The sequence below is a fragment of the Calonectris borealis genome, chromosome 14 (genome assembly GCF_964195595.1).
Source record: "Calonectris borealis chromosome 14, bCalBor7.hap1.2, whole genome shotgun sequence".
NCBI classification, from domain to species: domain Eukaryota; kingdom Metazoa; phylum Chordata; class Aves; order Procellariiformes; family Procellariidae; genus Calonectris; species Calonectris borealis.
This window is the reverse complement of record NC_134325.1, coordinates 2,118,581-2,142,372: the sequence shown is the minus strand read 5'-3', so window position 1 is coordinate 2,142,372 and position 23,792 is coordinate 2,118,581. Positions and strand designations below refer to the sequence as shown.

Here is a 23,792-nt window from a genome sequence, read left to right as displayed (position 1 = left end):
TTACCCGTACGACTGCCGGGGTGGGCAATGACGACCCCATCGAAGGGACGGACTGGTTGCCCCCAGCTGCAGTACCGGTAGGGCATCACAGCTTTTGTCATGCAGATCTGAATCACAGCGTGCTACAGAGAAGGACTGCTTTAGTTCTGGAACTGAGAGAACCACCATCTACACAAGACTCAAAAACCCCACATCTGCACAGGGACGAGGAGGAACAGTTTATAGAGAGACTTTACACACGCTGCAGCCCTGATTCTAGAAGAACAGTGTCTGTTGCGAATGAGCGGACCGTGTATTTCATGGGATACTGCTCTATTTTTGTACCTTACAGTGGGGAAAAACAGTCTGCTCAGGTGCCAAGTCTTGTCTGCCCAGGTCTCTTCTCTATTTCCAACCTTCTCCCATATTTTTCATCTATGCTTTTTCATACCTGTCATTTTTAGTTTCCCTTTTCTTCCTCACCTTTCCTGGTGCAGAAGTCTGGATAAACTGAAGTCTTGTGTCATCCATAGCAAAGATTGCTTGCATTGGAATATTCTAGTTCTGAGAAGAACGCATGTACATAGATTTTTTGAATGTACATTAACTGTTGATTCCATCAGAAACAAGAGTGTGATTTGCAGCAAGCTTTTAATTGTGCCAGTTTATCATGTGATAATTCTTCTTTTAAACCTGCGAGCGCTTATTTCAAAGGACCTTTTGATAATGAAGATTGTATTGTGTCAGGGTAACCAGCCGTGGTGCACAGTTAGGACTAAGAAGGTGTTTAATAGGGAAGAACTTTAATGCACGGACTTCACAGGAAGGAGATTTAAAATTTCAATTTTTATTAGCACCAAATATCAAGCAAGTTCCATGACAACAAGCTGTACTTCCAAGCTGGTGAGTTACTTTGTTTAGGGAAGGTGAGTTGGTAATTATGAGACACATCAATTCAGTCTATGTCCTCTCTTGTGTTTGCATTAGCAAATCCATAATTCCTTCAGTTGTGCACAGGTCTGAGTTCACAATTTCTGTTCTTCCCCAAAAGTAGGAGTATTTTCAACCATGAGGTTTCGAGGCATCTCTGTTCTTGAGAGACCAAGTAGCGTAACTTAGCTGCTCACCAGGAGAATAGTCAAAGCACCTCTGGGGTCTAGGGGGAAATATTCCTCTTTCTCTTTCTAACATACTTGCATGTCCAGTTCCTGAGCTGAGCTCATAGCGTGAAGAATTTTCCCAAATAGCTTCACTTGTGGCTCCACGCAGCCTCCCTATTCAACTAATGCAACATGACTTTCAAATGACGTTAATACAGGTGCAAAGACAGCGGCCAGTGGTGGGGAGGGAGGAGGGCTGTGTGGTGCTCTGGGGATTATGAAGAAGCTCTTAGTGACTTTGACTGTCATAAGCTCTCTGGTATAGGCTCATAGAGTGAGAGGAGGGGTTCCAAGAAAGCACTAAAAGCAGCACCATGGTGAAGTGCTCTTTTCCTGGAGTACTTGCAAATGCATCGTCTTAACTGAGTTTGTAAACAGCTTTAACTCCCTTGGGTGGAGGGTTCAATTCCTTGAGAAATGAGAGGCTGAAAATGAGAGAACTGAGAATTGCCTTTTTTTGTTTGGTTTTTTTTGGCAGAAGTTATCTTGGACAGTTAGGCTGCCACAGTACAAAATCTGCTCCAGTCACCTCAATAGCGTGTGGATGCACGTGAGCATTTCAAAAGAACAGCAATGGCAACATTAGAAATGTTGCTGAGGCATTTTTTAGCTCAATATTCTGGGTGCTTATTATCCAAGCTGAGATACAATATCAGAATCAGTTAATTGCATCTGTGGATGATACAATAACACTGAACAAGTTTCCAAGGTAAATTGCATTATGAGAAAAAAAAGGAAAAAATTAATCCCCGCAGCATTAGTCTCTCTGGAGAACGCTAAACAACTAGTGACAGTTCTGCTTGGTAACAGTGCTCACCTCGCGTCAGGGAACTGAGGACATTGAGGGCAGTTCGGATTTAGTCACTAGTTAGGTCCTTAACGAGGCTGACATGAATTACTGGGCTACAGTACTCACTTTGCTCTGCTATGTAGGGACTACGGTCTCCTAACTCAATGTCAAACCTGAACTTCATAAAGCCACGTAAGATGTCTATCCTTGGGCACTTAAAGTTATTAAATACAAATAACTGAATCCCCTCTGCATTTGGCAGCCTGATTAACCAGGTATCCCTGTGTCAGAACAAGTTTAAATGGTACAGCAGAGGTGGACGGGCTGGAGCAGCGATGGGCTCAAGCCTCACAGCCAAAGGAAGGCATCTGTGGAGCAGGGAGATGATGAGGTGCATCTGAATAACTTGCACAAACCAGTTGCTGAAATCCCTTTATTTCTATAGCCATTTTTAGTATCTTCAGGATGAATGCTTTACACCTGAAACTCTTGTCACTATCCGTATGGAAAAATAAACACATTAATTGTTGGGTTTTATGCTGTAATTTTTTTTATATAGATTTAATTATATACAGTTACATTTTATTTTGTTGGCTTTGATTTGAACCATATTCTGTAATAGCAGTGCCATGGGAATGTAAGGGGAGGCTTTTAGTGGATAAGCATCCCGTCCTTTCAGGTTATTCTTGTAACCACAAGTACAGGGAAGTCCTGTTAAGCAATTCTGTAGTAACAAAATGTTCTGCTTAAACAACTTCCCGATACCAGGGAGTTGTTTGAGAAAACAATTTAACTGATCAGCCATGTCTTCATTAAAAAACCATGCATGGCAAGACAGACCCTCTGTGTAGCTGTCCAACATGCACTGGTGTAGATTTGGTCGTGAATGCTTTCTGGCTGCTGGAGGGAGGAATGTAGACAACTAACCTGTTCTTGCAGGTCAACAAAACCCATGATTTCTAGTGAACAGAAAAACATCCATCTATGGGGAAAGTGTTATTGGAGGGGGGGAAGCAAGGGCCAGGGTAAAATGACCTACATAGGCAACTGATGAGATTTCAGAAAAACAGCCTTTCAAACTGCACTTGCTAGGAGAGTTAATAACGATAGATTCTTTATTTGTTTGGGTTTTTTAATATACGGGAAGGTAAGAAACATAGGGCGCTGTATTTTGCACTTTTGACGTGTCAAGCCAAAACTCTGGATGATGTTTCATAGGCTACCCTTAAGTCTCTGTCTGCATGGCGATGATTTTCAGAAAGTACTTTGTATTACACAGCTAGTATAATCAGCTAAGCCTGATACTCCCGGTGGTGGTAAGTACAGTTGAGAAAAATAGCAGGATGTCAGCTGAAATACTAGGCTAGTTGTTGATTAAAATAGAAACACCCCTGTCTATGCCAACATGTAGTTCAAAAAGCAAAGACAACTGAACTGCTGGGGGAAGGTACACTGGGCTTAGTTTTCTGAAACAATGGGATCTTGAAAATCAATAGCATACTCTATTACCCAGGTTTAAGCTTTAGTGGAAAGACAAATTAGGCTGTAAAGGTAATACAGCTGCTCTGTGCCCATATATTTCTGTAAGAATCATTAAATTAGCATTCCTGAAGTATAGAACTAATGGTGAATAAATGAAATTGAAAGGCAATATGTTAAAATCCATATAAGAAGAGTTCCTTTAAATGTATACGGCATGATGAAATTGTGAAATTCACTGCTACAATGTAAGACTGAAGTGGAAAGTTTCACAAAGTCGGAAAGGGATTCAAGATAGATGTGGTTAATGAGACCATCTAGTGGTACGCTTAACGGGATGAAGAAAATTCAAGGAATATAAATGTGCCTACTGAACTGAGGGAGTTGTAAGAAACTTCCACCAAAGGTCTGGGTTATCCTTTATGAGGTTTCCCGCAACAACCTCTAAAACCTCTGGATCTCCGCGTTCAGGCCGTGTCTACCCTCACGCTTTCAATAGCATGCCTGTGGTGGTGTTCGGAACGCACCCAGTTTAGAGGCAATTTCACTTGCGAAGCTGTTTGACCTGGAGGGTACAATAAATTGTATTGGAAAAGGCAGTATTAGACATGACTGCAGACGAGATACCTGGCTGACCAGACCTTCTGCTGATCCGACATAGTAGGGCTTCCTAGTTGTTCCATTTTAACACAGCCTGGTGATCATTTTCGAAGTTTTTCTATGTAATTTCTGAATCTAAGCAACTACCTCAGAAAAAGAAAGTCCTTTTGTTTCAAAATTATCAGTAACAGACAAGTTCTAAACAGAAAGTAGTAGGTTTCAGGTCTAAGTATTTATACATTGTTACACTGTAAACCTGATCTCCCAGCACTTTCTGACTTGTGATTGAGTATCACATAATTTCAGGTTGCCCTTAAGAGGAAACAGAAAGGGGTGTAAATTTACCTGGGAACTGGTAAGCCACTTAAATAATTTAAAAAAAAAAAAAAAACAAAACACAAAAAAAAAAATCTATAAGGTCAAATCAAAAATAGGTAATGAGAAATGACAAAAAAGTGTGCTGTGGGGTGTTTTTTTTTAATTGTGTACACTGTGCGTGTGCACTTGCACGCACACATCTTTGGGTATGTGTATACTCACTGTATAGCTTGTAGTGCAGTTGATTGATTATAAAGAATACAAAAGACATTCTGTTGTAAACTTTAAAGAATATTTAATAACTTTTAAAAAATAAAATGTATATTTTAAATTTTGTTTTTTATATGAATGCACAAAAATGTATCATTGTAGTTGCAGCAACAAAACCCAAAGAACTGAGGAGACCTGCCGACTGTGGTAAGGTACCGGTGACAATCTAGGAGAATTCACAATGAATCCAAACAAAACTGCCCATGGTGAGTCCTGACTTGTTTTCTTACTGTGAGTTGTCTAACTCTGTAGCTATGAAGATCGTTCACACTTAGCAAGAATCCTTGCAGACGAAGTTAGTAAAGAGTCTGGTTTTAAAATAAATGCCACAATCAACTGCTGGTTTCTGTTGCTTACCTTTGGTGCCACATTGATAGCACGGCAGTGAAGCTACGGGAAGTGAATGGCTTCAGCTTTCTCCGTGCTAACAACCTCTGCCCTGTCTGTGAATGGGGGAAGAGGCAGCCGGGAGCCACGTGCGCTGAAAGACGTCACCAAGAACGAAGTTCTTAATTAGTTTGTGAGAAGTGAGGGGTTTGGGTGGATTCGCATAGCAGCCATATTGCTGATGCAAGATTAAATATTTTTACAACTTCTGTGCAGTTCCTTCCTCTCCGTATTACAAATCATACGATGCTGCATTCAAATAGTAATTATTAAATGGAAGAATAAACCTTTATATTACTTGAGGGGGAGGAACAAAGAAGTATTCATAGAACAGAAGCTGGAGTGAATTTCAGTGATTGTGCACGATAAGACGTGGAGCTAAATAATTCTCTTGTACAAGCAACAAGATTTGGCTGCTACTCACAGTTACTGTACAGGAAAATAAACCATAATCTATTAAAAATATATATATATGTGTGTGTGTATATATTATAATAATTGTGAAGATGAAAAGCCAGAAGTATATTGGACTGAATCTAAAACCTAAGTCCTGATGTTGCTGAATCCAGTAGGTCCAGCCATGCGCCCTGTGCAGTCACATCTTGTTATTGAGCAGAAAGAGCAAGGAGTATAAATGAGGAGTGCTCTCCTTCAAGGTCTTTGCCCTTGGTTCTGTCTTTAATTTAAATGTATAGAGTCCTCCATGTTTAAAGATAAGTGAAAATAATATAAAAGACTTTACTAAAAGTGACAAAACACTATGGAAGCAATTGGAATGATTTCTGCGTTGCTCTGCATACATACGATATAAGCAGCCTTTTAAATGGGTATTATGTACTACAGGGAATTTATTTATAATCAACCAGTTCAACATAAGTTTTATGCATACTATGGAACTATCTTTTTTTTTGGTTTTTAAAAAAAAGATTGTTGCTGTTACATATCACAAAATATTCTGACCTCGTCAGCAGAGAAAGGATGCAATGATTTTTAAAAAAAAAAAAAAAAAGGTAAGTCTGAGGCTTGTTATATGCAGTATGTTCAGAGGTTTGAAATTGGCTTGTGCTGGTAATGCTTTAAGCACCATAACATCTGTTTGGCCTGTATGAAGAGAGTTAATGACATCAAATACAAAAAATAGTCCAGTTCAAATTATAAACAAGTTGCAGTAGCCTCTCAGTTGGCAGTGTAAGGGTACTGTTTAAAAAAAAAAGAATTATTAGCAGCAATGTGTGGTCTGGTTTGGTTTTTCTTGGTTTGTGTTCCCCCCCCCTTTCCTTTCAGCAGTTAGTGCCGTGTGTTTCTGTTGCAGTGACTGGGATTTACAAAGTGAGTATTGCTTATATTCCCTAGATACATGTTTTTGAAAACTGAGGCAGTTTATCTTGTTGTAAAGACACCTAAACTGTGGAAAATGATTAGAGGGAACCACAAAGTGTGACTTGTCTTCAGTTTCTGTTTCTCATTTTGATTCTTCTGTAGGTTTACCCAAGTCTAGCAGTCTCCTGTAAGAGCTCAGCACGTATTACTGGGAGACTCGCAGGCGAGGGTTTGTGATCTGCCTACGCCAGCGTTGCCCTGTGGGAGCCCTGCACAACGCTTTGCTCTATCGGCTGAGCCATCAGCAGCCTGCCGTCTCGGTGTTCGTTTTTAATGGCAGGGATCACTACAAATAGACTTGTCTACCTTTTTCTTAAAAATCGATGTTTTATTAATGTATTCATCACACTGTTACGCTGCTTTTGTGGTGGAAGCTCTGAGCTGTCAGCAGGAGCACCTGTGCATACAAACTATAAACCACGGCAAGAACTAATGGTACAGCTAACCTGGAATGGTGTCTGTGCAGGTAAGGAAGGAACAGAGCGGAGAGAGGGAGGGAACGAACTTGCACCATCTTTCGAAGAGCAGGTCAGCCCGGGCTCAGACAGCGTTGAGACCGTGGTGATGGTGACACCAAGAGCAAGTCTCTTGCTTGGGGTGCAGCGTGCCCGTGTGTGGGCTGCTCAGTTTAACCTCTTCTTGGGTCAAGGCCTGTTAGCTGTCAGGGCTTGTTCGCGTGCAGTAAAATCCTTTGGTGGTGGCGAGGTTGCTGTGATAGCGAGTGAGTGGGAACCCACCTAAACTGCACACACGTAATACGTTACTTTCAACTGAGCCTGCACGGCTGAATGCCCCATGCTACAGAGGTGGATGCCTAAAGGTGCAGGGTAAGATTTTGGAAGATACTTGCTTTTTCACACACCAGACTGTCCTAAGCACTTCCCCACAACACATGGAGTAGTTTGGGCCTGAGGGTGAGAAGACTGCAGGAAATCAGCAAAGAGGGGAAAAAAAAACGCAAAACCTAAGCAGTGGGAGGAGAAGTTGTCAATGGTGCAGGTCCAGAAGAGGGTTACTTACGGGCGTTAAGGAGACTGTTCAATAGGCTGTGGGTTGGCGCGTCCAGCTTTACTGCTGGAAACTGCCTTTAAATCAAAGTAAGCAAATGGTCACTCGTAGCTGAGACCTGCTGTTGCAAGCACCAAAGGCACAGGGTAACTTTTTTTGCCGAACTTGATGCATGCTTCTAATCTGTCGCAGCAGGAATGGCTGCATTGAGCTGTCTGGGAAAACAGGGCACCATGGTTGTGTCTCTGGTCTACTGTCAGGGCCGAGAGGTCCTCAAAGGCTGGCTGCAGGGAGCAGGCCAGCTGCATTGCTCCGTCTGCCTGTTCCCTGCTGCGTCCTTTCCCTGGGGTGCTTCAGCTTCTCGCTGTCACGTGCATTATCCAGGGCTGGTTGCTGGTGGGGAGCTGTTTGTTTGAACAATAGGAAACACCTGATTCTGAACCTCATCACTAGAAGCTGTGCACAGAAGCGTACTACGTAAATGACTTCCCTTACCAATGCAGGGTGGGGAAATCGGACAACTGGTGGTTGTTTTCTGGAAAGTTATGATTTTGATTTCTGCAAATGTCCGAAAGTGTGGGGCATATTCTAGCCAACAGCCAGGCAGAGGGAGATGGGTCTGAAAAACAGAACTGAGAGATGACTCCAGTTCTAACAAAGACTGGTGTGTCTTGGCTGTTGTAAGCATGCAGCTAAAAAAAAAAAAAGCTAAGCATAAAAACATCTGAAGTCTTAATAACTCTCAGAAAAATGAGCAATGTGCAAAAGATTTTTTTCCTCAGGAAGGCAAACTCTATCATACCTGCAGATGATGATATCCCAACGTAAATTAATGAAATGGTGACATTCAGGGAAGGAACAGCTGACAGCTTTGTACGGATCTTCAAGTGTGGAAATGAGTGATATTTTTTGGCAGACTAACTTGAAATAGGGATGATAAAAAATAAAACCATAGTAGAATGACAGCAAGAGCCCACTCACAAGTTGTTTACTGAAATGGAGATACAGCTGAATGTAATTACTTGTTTCCCAGAGGTATAAGTGATAGTGCCTCCTACAAGAAATAATACTCGATTATTTCAGTTGGAATGTAAAATGGGACTGAAAGGTTCCCTCTTTCTGAGGTTAGATGCTGGGTATTTTAACCTCCTTTCAGAACAGTATGTGTATATGAAGTAATATATATTACATATACAGTCAACCATGTATATGCCACTGGCAATTAATAAGTGAGAAAATGTCCAATATTGTTTTCCCTTAACAGCCAGATCTCACTGTACAGATTCTGATTAAAAGCCTGACTTTGCAGCGCATAAGATTAAAAATACTCCTTTAAAATAACATATTTCTGAAGATGATCCTCTCCTGGCTACAAAATCATCTTGAGACGCTTGGAGGCAGGGCTGCTTGATCTTGACATTTTAGCTGTGTGCAAACTGTAGCAAAATTACAGTTGCATTCAGTGCTAGCTACTCTGTACCTTCTTTCCATGCCGAAGAATACTCATTTTCTGTGCCCTCTCTTCCAGACCCTGCAACGCGGGAAGGCAACCTGGCAGGTTTCGCAGTGGCTGCCGCAGTGCAATCTTTTCCTAACGCCGGTTTGCAGATCAGCCCCCTCATAAGCGGCCTCCTTTGCCTTTCCGTAGGCCATGGAAAAGGAACCATTGCTCTTGGGAGGTTTTCTTCTGTTAAAGACAAGGCTGCTTCTTACCTGTGCCAGTTCAAGTACTGACTTTTTCTCTTCTTCCTCCTTCAGTAAAGTGGGGTGATTCACAAAATCTTCAGAAAGATAGCATTATACACAGTTTATAGTACAAAGGGGGGGCAAGGTCAGATGAATGAGCATGAAGGAGATTTCTCCTGTGTCCTTTGGAGGAGGAGCAAAAAGACTGGGAATGGTATCTACGCACAGTAGGTGTCTGCCTTGACTACCTGACAATACATGGTCATTGCAAAGGTGAGTCCGAGAATCTAAGAGGAAAAAAAACAAAACAATCGTTTTTCAGTAAATAACCCCGCCCCCATTTATTGAAACAAATGAAAGAGAAAAGCATGCTTACACTGGTTTTGTTCACATACTGCTTTTCCTGCCAGTTCACGTCCTTGTTCTGTTCCTAGTTTCTGCCTGCCTTTTTTTCCTTATCTGTATTGCTGTTTTATAGAATGAACAATGAGAGCACGGGAGAGTTGATTTCCCCACGAAAAGCAGACCAGATACTGGGAAGAGGTACATTGAAAAGAAATGTTTGGACGTCTTTTGCTCGAAAATATTTTATAGTGGCAACCCACAGCGGTGGGGCTGTGTGGTCACCTCTGAGCTATTGCTTTGACAGACAATCAGGTTCATCCCTGACCCGAAGGGTGCTGCGGTTTACTTTACTGTACTTCACTTTTCCAAGCGTTATGTGTGCACAGGTCCCTGTGGGGGAATCACTGGAGACTGTCCATGCATAATCATAACCATCAATGCCTCATCAACAGTGTGCGTGTCTTTCTACTCAGCCTATTCAAGAGAAGCAGCAGGGAGGTGGTGGTTCTTCTCCCAGCCAACTGCCGACCTGCTGTGCCGGCTCTGGTGGATTACTTCATCGGAAAAGGGAATGGGGAAGAGAGTCTTATTTTATTTCCAGTTGAAGTACTTATATGAATGTACTAAGTGGTCGTTACTATTCCTTTGCAACACCACTGTAAAAATTGTCATCGAAATAAAGGTTTGCCAGGTAGAAATTTTTTGTATGAATTCTATTTTAAGCACTTAATTTGACCACTTCAAATTTAGTCTTTACATAAATAGTAGTTTCCTGTTAATGAGTAATTTGAAAGAGTACATGAATAACACACACGCTACTTTGTAAATAACAGCTTTATAACCTTTTTTTTTTTCTTTATCTTCTTCATTTCCCATTCTTCCACAGTGAAATAAGATTGTTAGGCTTTAGTGTGCTGTCTCATAGTAAGCACATGCCTTTTGGAAGTATTCCCTGAATACTGCCTTCTACTTAGACTCAATCACATAGTGCAGCTAGAAGACAGACTAAAATTCTTTTGTGTTTTGAGATGTTTTCTTTGTATTTCACAGCATTTACTAGGAATATTAATTAGCATTTTTAAATTGCCTGAAGTGTTTTCTCCCATGCAAACTAGTAATTTCTTTCTGTCAGAAAGATAGTATTCTCTTAAATATAATCAAGGTCTATGGGCTGCTGGGTTTTTAATGTATCTTTTAAAGACTCCCTAAATGCTGAATAGATGCTCAAAAGCTGGTTTTTAAAATATGGTAATATATTAACAACAGTCCTACATTTTCTCTCTGCCATATGATCTTGTTGTGCTTATCTCTTTTCCTAAGCATATCTGCTTACTACACTGGAAAACAAAACCCCAAACTCTACTGGTTTGAGGAGTCAGGCATTTGCATTAATAAGTTACAGGCAATACGTGACATATGAGAGAGTGAGTGGGAATGTGAGTGGAATTCTCATCCCAGGCGCTCTCTTGCTGCTGCTAGTGGTATACCATGCAAAATTAAAAAAAAAACAAACCGTGGTTTAATCTGGAGTTACATGGTATTAATTAGCTTAGCAATGCCCTCCTTTCTGCTTATATGTTGAGTGTGAGGGAGAGGTGGAGCTGGGAACTAAAGCTCCATCTTCACTGCATTCAGGAATGGGGCTCTGGGCCGTAAAGGGAGGGCTGAGGTAAAGCTGAAGCAGCCTGAGCTCCCGCACAGCTTTCACCGGCGTATCCTCAGCTAAGGTTCGTGCCGGTGGGGCTGGACTATGGCCACAACCAGGGCAAGCTGGATTAAAGACACAGGTACGTAAGAGCAAGAGACGAGGGATACACTGATGACTGATTCTTCTTTGACCGAAGTTACGCTAGAAATAACTGCAGGTCAAACATCTGATAGGCACGTCTATGCCAATCTTGCCTACCTAGTTTCCCTGCAAGTAATAGCAAAGAAACATGGTTTTATTGGCAAGGTCGAGTAATGGTAACAACATCCCAACTTGTAACTCACCCTAGGACTGAGGATGGGGTCGAAGACTTAAGCTACCTTTAGGCTATCTTGAAGTTAGATATTTAGCCTAAGCGGATGGTCCTCTCTGGAGAACTACTGGACAAATACAGGTAAAAGGCAATTCACCCTACCCTGACGAGGCTTCTGTCTCTGGATGGCGGGGAATACCTCTCCACTGAGTCTAGTCTAAGCCTTAGCTAAACCGCTTGATAAAGTGCCTGCTCTTTGCAGTGCATCATAAAACAGAAAATGTGTGCAGTATTCCTAGTTCTGTACCTTGAACATAGTATTTTAACTAAATAAAAACATAAAAGACAAATCTTGCAGAGTTTTACTCTAACATCATGCAAAATTTGGAATTATTAAAACAGGCTTGGGCTGAGTATATCTGGATCTATGGTTACTTATTTAGTTACACTTAATTAGGATTTGAAAATTGATATTAAACTGTACCTGCACCATAGCTGTGCACAATCCAAAGATTCCCACTGCTAGTAAGTTTTCCTGGAGCCATATTTTCACTGTGTCGTAGCAAGGCTGGGAAAAAAAAACCAGAATATTGCATTAGCCATAAACACATAGCTCTGCTCCCCTGGGAATATACAGACAGAAGAGAGCCAGATCAGACTAAGCTGCTACAGAGCCTGGATTATCATTTCAGCATTGGAGCAACTACCGTGTATTTCTAGGTTGAAGCTTGAACATGGAGTACTAATTGTAATGACACAAGAAAGTGCACCCCCAAAATGCTGCATATAAAAGTTGGGCCAGTAACTAAAAATAAACAAGCAGTGGGTTTGGGTCCTCTTTGCCCTCTAAACAAACAACTAGAAGCAGTTAGAACGTCAGAATGAGCCTTTCATTTTCTTCATGTTTCAGGAAAACAAGTATTATACTACAGCTATGTATATCAAACCCAAACGTTCCCGTGAGAGCTGCTCAGCAGCCACTCCTGCTGCACGTGGGCCCATTTAATACGATTTTTCAGTATCATTTCAAATTGCAGTATGGGCACTCCTCCGTTATTTTCTTCCTGCTTTAAATTCTGCAGTAGCTGTAACCTTACATTCCCGGCCTAGTTTTAGGGAGGGTGGAATTGGCCCAAGTGAAACCTTTCTTTAAATAATGTGTAAATAATAAATAACGTCTGTAAGACAACCTTGTGCAAAAATTGTGCCCTCTGTCTTGTAAATGTCCATGGCCAAGAATCATTCAGCCTTCAGTTAGTGGCTTTCACATATATATACAGGAAAAACTATTAATGCCCACCAGAAGACACGGTGTTAACCTGCACTGAGCTTCTTGGTACCCTGAATAAAATAGAAGAAGAACTTTTAAATTCAAAATTTGACTTGGAGCTACTTGAGAGGTAGAGGGGAGCCATGTTTGGTTGGAACTCGGCCTCTGCCAGTGCCAATCCGTGCGTATGAAAATCTCACTAGAAAGTGGCCACAAATGTCTTCACAAACCATTAGAACCAGTAAAACTTCTTTAGAATTCCACTTCATCAGCTGGCCTTACTCCACACCCCTCCTGGGTAATTGCACTACCTGTAATTAGCACAAAGAACTGCTGAGCTCATTTCAGAGAAGCATTTAGGCTCTGACTATCTGCTCTGGAAAGATCTTGCTGAGGACATTGAAGGGAAATGATCCCATGGAGTTTTAAAAGTGCAGAAACTCATTGCAAAAAAAAAAAAGCTTCTGGCAATGCAGTGGAACAGTTCCCACTCTCCTGCTGAGCAGGGGGAGCCCCTGAACGAGGGTTCCCGGTAGGAGCAGGGCACTCGGGCTCTTGCCTCACGACTGCCTGGGCCACGATAAGCTACGGCTGCTGCTCCAGGGCTTGGGCTATGCGTGTGTGGACCAGCCACGTGCCTTTATCTCCACCTGACTCCAGAGGCGGGACATGAGAAGGGACAATCCTGTCATTTCCTAGCTAGACTGTGCTCCAGACCAGTGCTGGAAGGCGCTTGTCTGCAACGCGGAACAGCGTAGCGCCTACTGAAAGGAAAACCTTCAGCTCGTAAAAAATAATTAAATTGGCGGTTTCATTGGAGGTCAAAAGCCACAGTCAACATGAGCCTTCTGAAACCACCTGATGAAAGGTGAGTAAGGGTACACCATACCTTATCACCTGTATAGCCCTGCAAAGGACGAGCTGCCTGCCCTCCACCTGGGTTGCAAGGCAGCGGCTGCTGGCCAGGGACTCACCGCTTTCCACCAGGTCCCTGGGGAATGGAGGCCACAGTTCTCGCTGAACTCTAAGCAGCAGGAGTCCGGCACCCGGGTTGTATTGTACACTTCAAACCAGTCAGTGTAGTTGGAGACTCCACAGCATCTGAACTGGAAAAAGAAGAACCGAGGCCATAAGTATCATACCGTAACTATGATCTGTCACTGACTTCTGCTCGTTCTGCCTCCCGGAGTTGGACATTCAGTGCATTTCGATTACACCAGCAGAGGCCGGAAATTTTAAAGAAATACAGTATTTCCTCAGCTTTACCCAAGTAGACCCTTTCCCCCACTCTTTTATTATGTTTAAATCTGGTCTGGTATGTAGCTAATGTTGATATAAGAAGCAAAGACACCTACTTGCAGTGGCAGGACACTGCAGGAGCTGAAACAGGACAACCCCAGCCAAGTACTGAGGTTAAGAGTTGACGTGACTGAGCAGGGTTATAACAATCGTTTGCAGCTTGTTGTCAGGAAAAAAATTATTTAAGGTACAGATACAGCACCCAGGAGGTGAAGATACTGGGATCTCTATGGCACACTACTTCTGAAATCATGATTGACGTTAACGAGGCAAATTTCTCTCTAAGCTGTTAATTACTGATCACCCTTGAAAGTCTTTGTCAGTCAGTAAAAGATGTATTTCCTCCTCTTCTCTCTTTGGTGCAGTTCCTTAATGTCATCATCTGATGCTGCTAAATAGTGGTGCTTTGAGTGTCTGCATTAGGTGTCTGCATACGACAGCACAGTGTACGACGACTGTGTTAGTGCTAAATCAGAAGGTTTGTTCCACTTCGGTAGCGGGGTGAAATGTATAGGAAATGTACATAACAGTGCAGGGAATGGCTCTGTGACCATCCTTCCCCCTCTGGGAACTGGTATATTCCTGTGATACAGAATAAGCTAAGACTCATTGCCATATAGATGTATACACCATCTGTCACTCCTGTGCTAACAAAAGTATCAATTTGTCGGTATTTAGACACTTGGCCACTAATGAGCAAAACAAGACGGCACTGGGCTGCAGAACTGCTCTCTGCTGGCGGTACCTCACACTTTTTCAAGGCTATGCCAGCCACCTACTTAGGCCCAAAATGACTTGCCAAGATCTTATTTTTTAAATGTGATTTTATATAAGCCTGTACAGTATTTTTCACATCCCTATAAAGACCGCTGCTCTCCTTTCTGATAGACTCATAATCACGCAGATGTCTGCATCACCAGGACCAAGGACCTAATTCAGATCCTGATGTTTACGCTGGCCTGAGGGAGAGTTTTCCCTATATATCTCTCTCTCTCTAATAGTTGTAGAGTCTGGGGCACAAGGGCTGAGTGTTCAGGTCTTGTTGCAGACACAAGATCTGCCGTTCGAGACCAATAGAGGGCAGAGGTGTCACGCGTTGCCTCCCGCATCATACGGTGCTTCAAGCACTCGCAGAAAGTTGTCCACGATAGAGACGTTTCCGTGCTCACAGCACTGTTTTTCTTCTGTCAAGCAAAAGTCAGAAATCTTTCCCGGACTAACATCTATCCCCCCAAGGTTCTGCTCAGAATTCTGATTTGGTCCATGGCAGGAATCAATCCTTAGCTTGCAACTGTGTGATTTGTAGTTTACAGGCTTCATTTTCTACAAACCGACTTGAAAGTAAAAAAAGTTTGTGACTTTCTTTTTTTGCCTCTGCACACAAGACAGGAGCTCCGTGCGTAACGGGTCCCAAAAGCAGATAGCAGCGGCATGGAACACATGGCATGCATTTGAGAAAAGCCGGTTTATCAGGAAATCTAACAAGAAGGTCTTGCAGGCTGTCACCATTAGAGTCAGGAGGCAGCTCTTTGACAGACAGTGAGAAGTGACAGCTTGTAAATAGCAAGCCTTGAAAACGTGGCTCATCTGTGATGTCGAGAGTGCGGCGGTAGGGGCTGAGACATTTGAGTGATGTTCTGGCCAAACACAAGTGACACAAGTTCGCATAAATCGGGGCTAGACCCCTTCTCCCCATGATACCGCATGGCTGAGGGTGTCAAAGTCTGACAGACTAAGGAGATGAAGGACAGGTTTTGTAGCTAAGGGCTCACTAACAGGTTGAGGACGGCTGTTCTATGGAGCCTGTGAAGCAGAAGGTGGCGGGGCCATGATCTAGGGTTGGGACGCCAAAGAGTCCTGGTAAGCCAGGTGGAAGTAGGAGGGGATGCAGTTGCAAAGACAAGCTGCAGTGGGACACACGCTGCCTGCCCACGCAGATCCTCTGAGTATTGTACAAGAGCAGAGGATTAAGTATCGACACTTGCCTGCCGCTGCTGGGAGAGAAGGCAGTCCCAGCAATGGGAGGAAGGGCTAAGGAAAGATGAAGGGTAAAAAAGAGTGAAGTAGCATGAGGCTCAATAGTCTTGGGACTGGAAGAAATAATGTCTGGAACTATAACTGGAAGAGAGGTCGTGTCTTTGGAAGACAAAGGAAGAAGGAGCGATGGAATTAAGCAGCGGATGATGCACAATCCTGAAGAAGAGGAGGTGACGAGCACAGAAGAGCACTACCACCACAGGGACCAGAGAGCGCACGAGCAAGTGAGCGAGCAGCGTTCAATGAAGACGAAGTCCGGTGAACGGTCTCTAGGGAGCAGCGGCACTGACCCGTGGCAGGAGGTCAAAGGGGCAAGAACAAGGCAACAAGCTGCACTGGGATTGAATGGGTCACCAGTATAGATTCAGCAAAGGGGTCCAGCTAGAAGCCAAAAAGATGCATAAGCTGAGAGCTCAGTAAATTCAGAGACTTCACTGTAGAGCCCAAATAAAGAACAGAGTGTGACAGTGATTTTCGATCATGTGACAAGCGACTGATTGATCCTGTGTGCATGAAGCTGAACAATAAGTAGCCAAATTGCTGAGGGAGATGAGGGACTATTAGAAGAAAGAGGAATATTGAGGACAAAGAGCAAAATAAGAGGATTTTTGAGAGTCCTCTTAGATTTGAGAGCAATGTTCTCCTTTTAAAATTGACAGGGTTTCTGAGCAGGATAGTTGGAGGCAGTCCTACACTTGGAGGAAGGGGAAAGCTCAGGTCACATGAGGGATAATTTCTGTCACCAGCAGTTTGTCGTAGCCAGTTATAGCAGACTTTGTGTTCTTCTATACAGGCTGATGTTCTGCCGGTGCCAGAAAGTTAAACTGGCTGACTGCCACGAAGCAATCGCAGACTTAATTATTGCTACAACCACATTCGTTTTTTGGTCACATTTAGAGTCCTGTCTTGTTCCCTTTACTAGTTAAGTGATAAAATTAGACAAGGGTGCCTAACTGATCAGTTCTGTTCCTAGTTTCAACAGGGAACAATACACTTATATTTTTTAGAAACAATTACAAACCAATAGTGCTTATTTTGGGGTACCGAGACTAACATACTTTAAAGGGGGTAATCTGTTAAAAATGTCAGCTACTGACTTGAATAGCAGTAACTTTAAGACACGTTGACTCGGACACCTCAGGCCACTTGATTTTAGGGCTTGCGGCTGGGAAGGAGCATGCGTGATTAGATGCAATTGTGCCTGCCCACATCAACAACTGTCGGGTGACAATCGGGTAGTAGTTCTGGGGACACTCGTACAGCGTGCGGCAGAGTTGCTCAAACAAGCAAAAGCTTGTCAAATGCCTCTGAGTATCTAAGCTCCTGCTGCTGAACATTTCCAGGAATACTGACAATACGCTGCTGTTTGTTTCACAGGTTTCACGTGGGAGGCTCTGTCTCCCGAGCTGTCAAAACACATTTTTTCCCTCTTTGTTAAAGAGACATAAATCGCTCCCCTGTTGATTACCCGTGGGGTTCTGAAGCGGCTCGTCGGTTCCCAAGAGCTCAGGACACGCAGGGGCTGCTCAAGACAACGAGGCAGCCAAAGGTCGTGCGGCCGAGGAGGGCTTTTCCCAGCCGAGCAGCACCGAACACGCCGAGGTCTCTGTGCTGTATTTACGGAATGCGACGCTGCTTGCAAATAGCTTAATTTTTGTGTTAACAAGGAATTGCTGCTCTAGCATGGGGTTTCTAGGGCTGGTCATTCCTGTTAAACACAAAGTTTCTACTTTAGTGCAATAGAAATATTAAAGAGTTGGATTGTATTTTACAGGCAATCCCAGTATCGAAGGCTAAGTAGGCCTTATTTTCTTTGCCAAATTCCTGCAAAATCAGCCAGGCTGGGATAGGGTTAATGAAAATAAACAGACACCCAATCCTTGTTGCCGACAGATTTTAGCAATTCCTGGTTTTCCGGTTTTGCGAATGTGACAGAGAACTAGGGGCAGGGTAGGGTGCCTTTTATAAGCCTTCTTCCTCCATCACTGTAAAAAGTGTCGAATAAGATAGTTTTATTCTAAAATCATGTTTAATGGGTGGTTTGGATTACCTCAGCAGTAATGATCTAACAGAATCAATGACCGGGGTAGAGGGAGATGGGTCAAATTTTGTTCGCAGTTACAGTGGTCTAAATAGACATGAAAGGCATCACCCAGCAGTAAAAGTGAGCTGAATTTGCTCACTTTAGTGAAGCTAATGCATTTTCTGCGTGCCTCTCAAATTACTGCCTGGTTAGTTAAAAGGAGAAGTGTTCAAATATTGATCACAAAGATGTTGGGGATGAAGCAACATTTTAAAAATTAATGCCTATTTCTCATTTCCTAACGATCTCCACCTATAACTTTAACCAGTCCTGGCTGGTAAGGAGTGCAATGCAGTTCAGGGTAACGCATCCTAGACTATTAGAATTTTAGTCATGTTTAAAATCACTTTGTAAGTTTTCGTAGTCTTCAGTCACGACACGCAAAAGTCACCTGCTTGTGTTTCTGTTCCTTTTAAGGTTTGAAACGCTATTGAGAAAGGCTGTGAGTTTGGTTAGCTGAAGGTTTTAAAAAGAAATCAATAAAATGTTCTAATCTGAAACAGCTCCCTGACCTAGAGGCTTACTACGACTACAGAATGAGCCTAGTGCTTTTCCTCTAACATGCGTTGCATGTATGCAGCTCAACCCAGCTCCTTTATCGCTCATCGGAACAGATCAGTCATGGACCAAATCTGCAACCTCCTCCTTAAAGACGGGCCTGAAGGACCCTGTTTCTTCCTTGTTCCCAGTTACTTAGGAATTGTATGCTTCCGTTAAAAAGAGGAAAACCGTTTCTCAAGGCACAAAGGCTTCAGAGAAGAAAGCCCCCCCCAAAAAAGGTGCTCAGGCCTTTCACATTCCAAGAAGAAACCCAGTAATCACCACTCCCTGTGTGCGCTCCGGGTATCCACACTCCCAGTCAGAACTCCCCTCTGCTTTGTGATCGGCCCGTCCCACAGAAATCAAATGCCATCTAAACGTGGTTCTGTTTCTGGAAAAACTTTTTCCCCCTTCTTTAAGCAAAAGTTGCCATACACAGTTGTATTTAGTGAACTCGGGGTGGGGATGGTCTCTGTCTAAGCTAATAGTAGGAGGAATGAAGAACCCTGCCAGATCCCTCATGTCTGACCTACTACTTTAACCATGGTGCCACCCTTCTGCTCAAGCTCTGAAAAATACTTTTGCAAAGAAAGGAGTGTGAATGCAGAGAGGCCAAGGGAGAAGGATTCATTACGATTTCTGTTACTGTCATGTTTTTTATATGTCATGCTTTTCTCTGAGGCCGCTGTTTTCCATCCACGTACAGACACGGCCCATAGCTCAACCAATGACCGATGTCTACCGGCCCCCTTAGAAAAGTCAGCGCGGAGACATTGTCCTGCACGGCAACGTGGTTGGCTCTAACGTGGGGTTTTTTGGGAGCTGTCTCTTAGGAGCCAGAATGCAAACAGAAAGCCTGGGCTGGGACTTTCCTTTCAGCAGGTGCCCTCTATTGCCCTAATCCTCCTATCAGTGATTACACTCTTCTCATTAGGGATGTAAGGGATAACGATTATTATTGAACACAAAAATTAATACTTGGCATTTACATAGCGCTATCCAACTGCAAAGTGTTTTACATAATTAACCATGCTGGGATGCCTTCGCTGCACCACTGCAACAGTCTATTCCTAAATAGTTTTGAAGGATACATGTGAAAACCAATTATGCAGAGCGGTAAAAATGGATCTGTGGGAGCTCTTTGCTTTTCTCCTCAGTGCCCAGCACGGGGAGCACGGAGACTGTAACACTACGGAACTGTCAAGACAGTTAATGGTAATTTCATGGTTGCCACGTCAGAAGAGAGAGTGATGTAACATGACTGTACATGGCTTGCGAGACAGCACTTTCCTATCATCTTTCGGGCTCCTAAGACCTAGCTAACATTAGTTTCATCTGAAACTTATAAGACACTCTTTAAACTGTAGTAGGTTTCAAGGCCAAAGGAATCGTTAAGACAATCGAGCATCATCAGTAGCACAACACAGACCACCGGCTCTTGAGTCCTGCCTCAAACCCAAGCTTGTCACTGAACAGGACCATTTCTTTTAGACAAAAAACCCTGTCTTGACTTCAAAGAAAAAGAATGCACCATCCTGCTGTGCAATGGCATCCTACCATCAGAGAACTGTATCTTGAGTTTTTAGCTCTTGGATCAATTACAGAGCCCTCTTCTTTTTAAGGACTGCAATCACCTCACTACTTCATCTTTTCCTGGTTATATAAACCTTTTAAAATTTTTCACCATAATGTAAATTTCCAAAATTCTCATTATTCTTTTACATCTTTTCTGAATCCAATCCAACTTGTGAACATCTTGAAAAAATGTGCCTAGCTGAACTAGACATAGTACATATTGTTACATCTATTTTACAGAAGGGGGAGCAGAAGCATGGGGTTTATATCTCGTAAGTCTTCCAAATAATGCTTTTTCCCCCACATTTGCTATATGCTTTTAACAGTTCTTGGGGTGTGTCTGAAACCAGATTAATATTTACTGCAAACATCTTAATATTAGTAATTTTTACTACATTTTTACTAAGCAGAGTTAAGTTAGTATAAAAGAGTAAAACTACTAATACTGTTTGATATAAGCAATGATATTAAAAATTTTATCTGTATTTCACACGGCTTGCTCTTGGGCTAGCACCACAAAGTGCATTTCTCTTGTCAGTAATTGATGCCTTCTCATATTGGATCATAGTATTAGAAGAGAAAAATATTAACGACATTGCAAGACGCTGAGGCCTTTTAAATGTAACCGAAAGAACCTTCCACGTGCAGTTGTTAGGATGCAGGACCGGAAAGGTTATTAGCTGTTTGCTGGACCTGAGCTGTTTGTCTTTCACACACTGTACTGTTGCTGTCAACCTACTGCACTCAATACAGGCAGCTCCCGCAGCCCCGAAGATGCACATGGAGCTTGGCCAACCAGTTCTTTTGTTCTGTAGTGACCCCAAATTTTTAAGCTCTCAGACCTTTTCTTAGCAGCCTGCTGCTCCTGTTATCTTGTATCGTACAGAGGAGTGTATGTGAATCTTGACGCTCTCAGACTGAAAGATGGTCAGGATTTCAGCCCAAATGGCAATAGAGGAAGTAAAGGGTAAACGAGCAGGTTTATCGTATCAGAATGTGGTAGGTAGCCCGTCCATCATCTCAAACAGTTCATATAACCTTGGAAGCGTTGGGAGGGGTTATCATCTTTGGCCGATTTAAGACGTCAGAGGCAAGACTAAAGCCCTGCCTGTCTGTACCACGCTAGTGCCTCTGGAGGAGAATTTGAGAAAGCTATACAAGATTTTTTGAGTGAAGCCAAGGCAGTACAAGTGCTTCTTCCTAAAGCAGGAGAAAAGTTGGAGCACTTTTCCTCATTCAAGAAGCAGAGAAAATCACGTCAGAAAGATCATTCCCAAGAGAACTGATTGAACTGAATATGAAAAGGGGAGGACAGAGCTAATAAACCTGAACTGTCAGTGATGGTGTTTCCTCAGCAAGCCAGACAAGGACAAGAGGAGGGAGGAAGCCAGCCATAGTGTTCGCCAGTTCTTATGAGACAAACACTGGCAGAATGCTGTCAGAGAAGCAGAAGGATGCAACGGCGGTGGCAACATAGCAGAAAGCATTCCCAGCCCATCTGTGATGGAGGAGACTGAATTCTGATGGGAAAAATGTATTGACTGTAGGAGGAGGTTGTAAACACCATGGCCAGTTTCCATTTTGACTACACTGGTGGAAACCAACAATAGCACTGGAAGGAGACGGGACAGAAATGAAAAGGGGAAGAAGTGGTTCTTTGTAATTACGCTATTGCTCTTCATTCCAACATAAGCTGTCCCTTTGACTTTAAAGAGAAGGTACTGCTTGTTTCCTGTCTGACCATCTCCTTCGCTCTCCACACAGTCCAGAACTATACGATATTTAGGCATCAACACAATATAAATTTTTAAAAGAAATAAGCTATCCTGGTCAAAGGGGAAATAAATAAAAATTACCATTTGTTACAAAAAGCAGAGAGTTTAGTTGCTAATGTGCTGACTGGGTGGGAGGAAGAGATTGGCTTGGGATCTGGAGGTTTAATTAGGTTCACACCCAGAACATGCTGTTACAGAATCCAGAGGGTAAGGAGGAAGGAAAAAAAAAGCTCAGACTTACATCTGTTTGAATGATGCTCCACGCATTAGTTAGGCCAATATTTCCATCTGTCCCATACAAATGAAGCCCTTTCTTCAGATCCCGCTGAGCATACTTGTCAATCTAAAACCAACAATAAAAGAGACAAAACTCAAAATTTGCTCAGTACCACATTTCAGAATCAAAGTCCACGGAGCAGGGAGATGTTGGACAACAGTGCTATACTGAAATGAATAAAACGTTAACCACCATTTCCTAAAGCCTTTCTCCAGTAGAGCTGGTATCTACTACAGGTATCTGCATTTTGTAAAGAACATGAGGAGTAGTTCCTGTTCTGAGTCAATGTTCATGTTTTCCGTCACAGACCTCCAGAACATCTTTTCCCTTCTCACTTAGCCACCAAAGTACTATAGAGAGACTGGATTTAGTTTAATCGCTCATTTTTTGCAAATGAGGCCTATATATGAAAACATTCATCTACCCACAGCATTTCCTTTTAGCTTAATATCTTTAATTGTGACCAAGTACCCCCCAGCGTCTCCCATATGCTTCCTGGGAGATCAGCAGCGGCTGATTAACATCGTACTGACGCTCTGAATTGTGTTCATTGTACCAGCCAGGGTACCCCACTTCTTACAGGATGGACATTGTTATATTGAAGCGGCAGGGAATGAGCTATCCAAAATTCAGGACAGGCAGGATTTAAGAATTTAGCTACTAAACGGAGCTGCTCTTAAATAAATGCATTTTTGTTGATTTAATGAAAGTACAAAGTTCTGCTTTAGAAGCTTTTGCAGTTGAAGATGGTGCTTTCTTGTGGAGAGTCTCTGCTGGTAAAGCAGGCTATTGTTGGATCTGCGGGTCGCCACCAGTATCCAAAATGGTTGCAAGTGCCTCTCTCCCAGTCTAACCATACACGCACATTTCTACAGGATCAAGCAAACACAAAAAAGGAAGAAAATGATAAATGGATATTCACTGCTTAATCTGATTTTTCTGTTGTAAATGAAAAGCACGGAATAGTGCTGCTCAACTACGCCCGTACATTCCCCCCTTCCCTGGGGCTTGTCAGTGTTAGAGGTCTGTTCGACTCAGAGGTATAGCAGGAAGGGTGAGCAGACCTGTCCCATTTTCTTCTCCATCAGTCTGCTATAAACCTGACTGCAAAATACAGTGCCACTCTGAGCTCTTTCTGCTGCCACAGTCAAAAAGAAAACCAAAATTAAAGTCACAATTTGCTTCCTGGGGACAGTCTAAGTTAATACATACTCTCTTCCATATTGGACAACACAGACATGGTGTATTCTCTAGCGATTGTCCCTCTGACACTAGTCATTCCAGCTGAGGGGTGTCTAAAATGAAGTAACCAATGCTGACTTTGAGTTAACAGAGGGAAAAAAGGTATTCTGCTTCTCCCATACACTTGGATTTTCCTTCTGCTTTGTTCAGTCAGAATTGTTTTCATTTGCTCCTGGAAAAAAAGTGGATGCAAAGCATCGTCTACAGTGTAAAACAGGAATTTTCAATTCCTCATAATATCATAATTATTATGGGGTAAATGTAAAGTTACTCAACAATATGACTCCACAAAAAACTATGACCTCAAAAGTTCATCATGCCCAAGAAATCT

The 23,792-nt window shown here is 42.7% G+C and overlaps 1 protein-coding gene and 1 long non-coding RNA gene across 3 annotated transcripts in view; one reads left to right on the top strand and one right to left on the bottom strand.

Moving 5' to 3' along the window:
* Positions 1-5,800: 5,800 nt before the first annotated feature.
* Positions 5,801-23,792, bottom strand: part of TSPAN4 (tetraspanin 4) — a 453,873-nt gene continuing 435,881 nt past the window's right edge. For both annotated transcript variants that reach the window (XM_075162965.1, XM_075162964.1), the window contains 4 exons: positions 22,184-22,285; positions 13,608-13,739; positions 11,848-11,931; positions 5,801-9,344 (listed from right to left, as the gene is read on the bottom strand). In XM_075162965.1, coding sequence (XP_075019066.1) covers positions 9,276-9,344; positions 11,848-11,931; positions 13,608-13,739; positions 22,184-22,285 — 387 coding nt within the window. In that variant the 3' untranslated portion in view covers positions 5,801-9,275. The remainder of the gene's footprint in view (positions 9,345-11,847; positions 11,932-13,607; positions 13,740-22,183; positions 22,286-23,792) is intronic.
* LOC142088055 (uncharacterized) lies at positions 9,335-10,100 on the top strand. The gene is made up of 2 exons (XR_012675705.1): positions 9,335-9,600; positions 9,789-10,100. It is a non-coding gene; the product is annotated as an uncharacterized LOC142088055 (long non-coding RNA).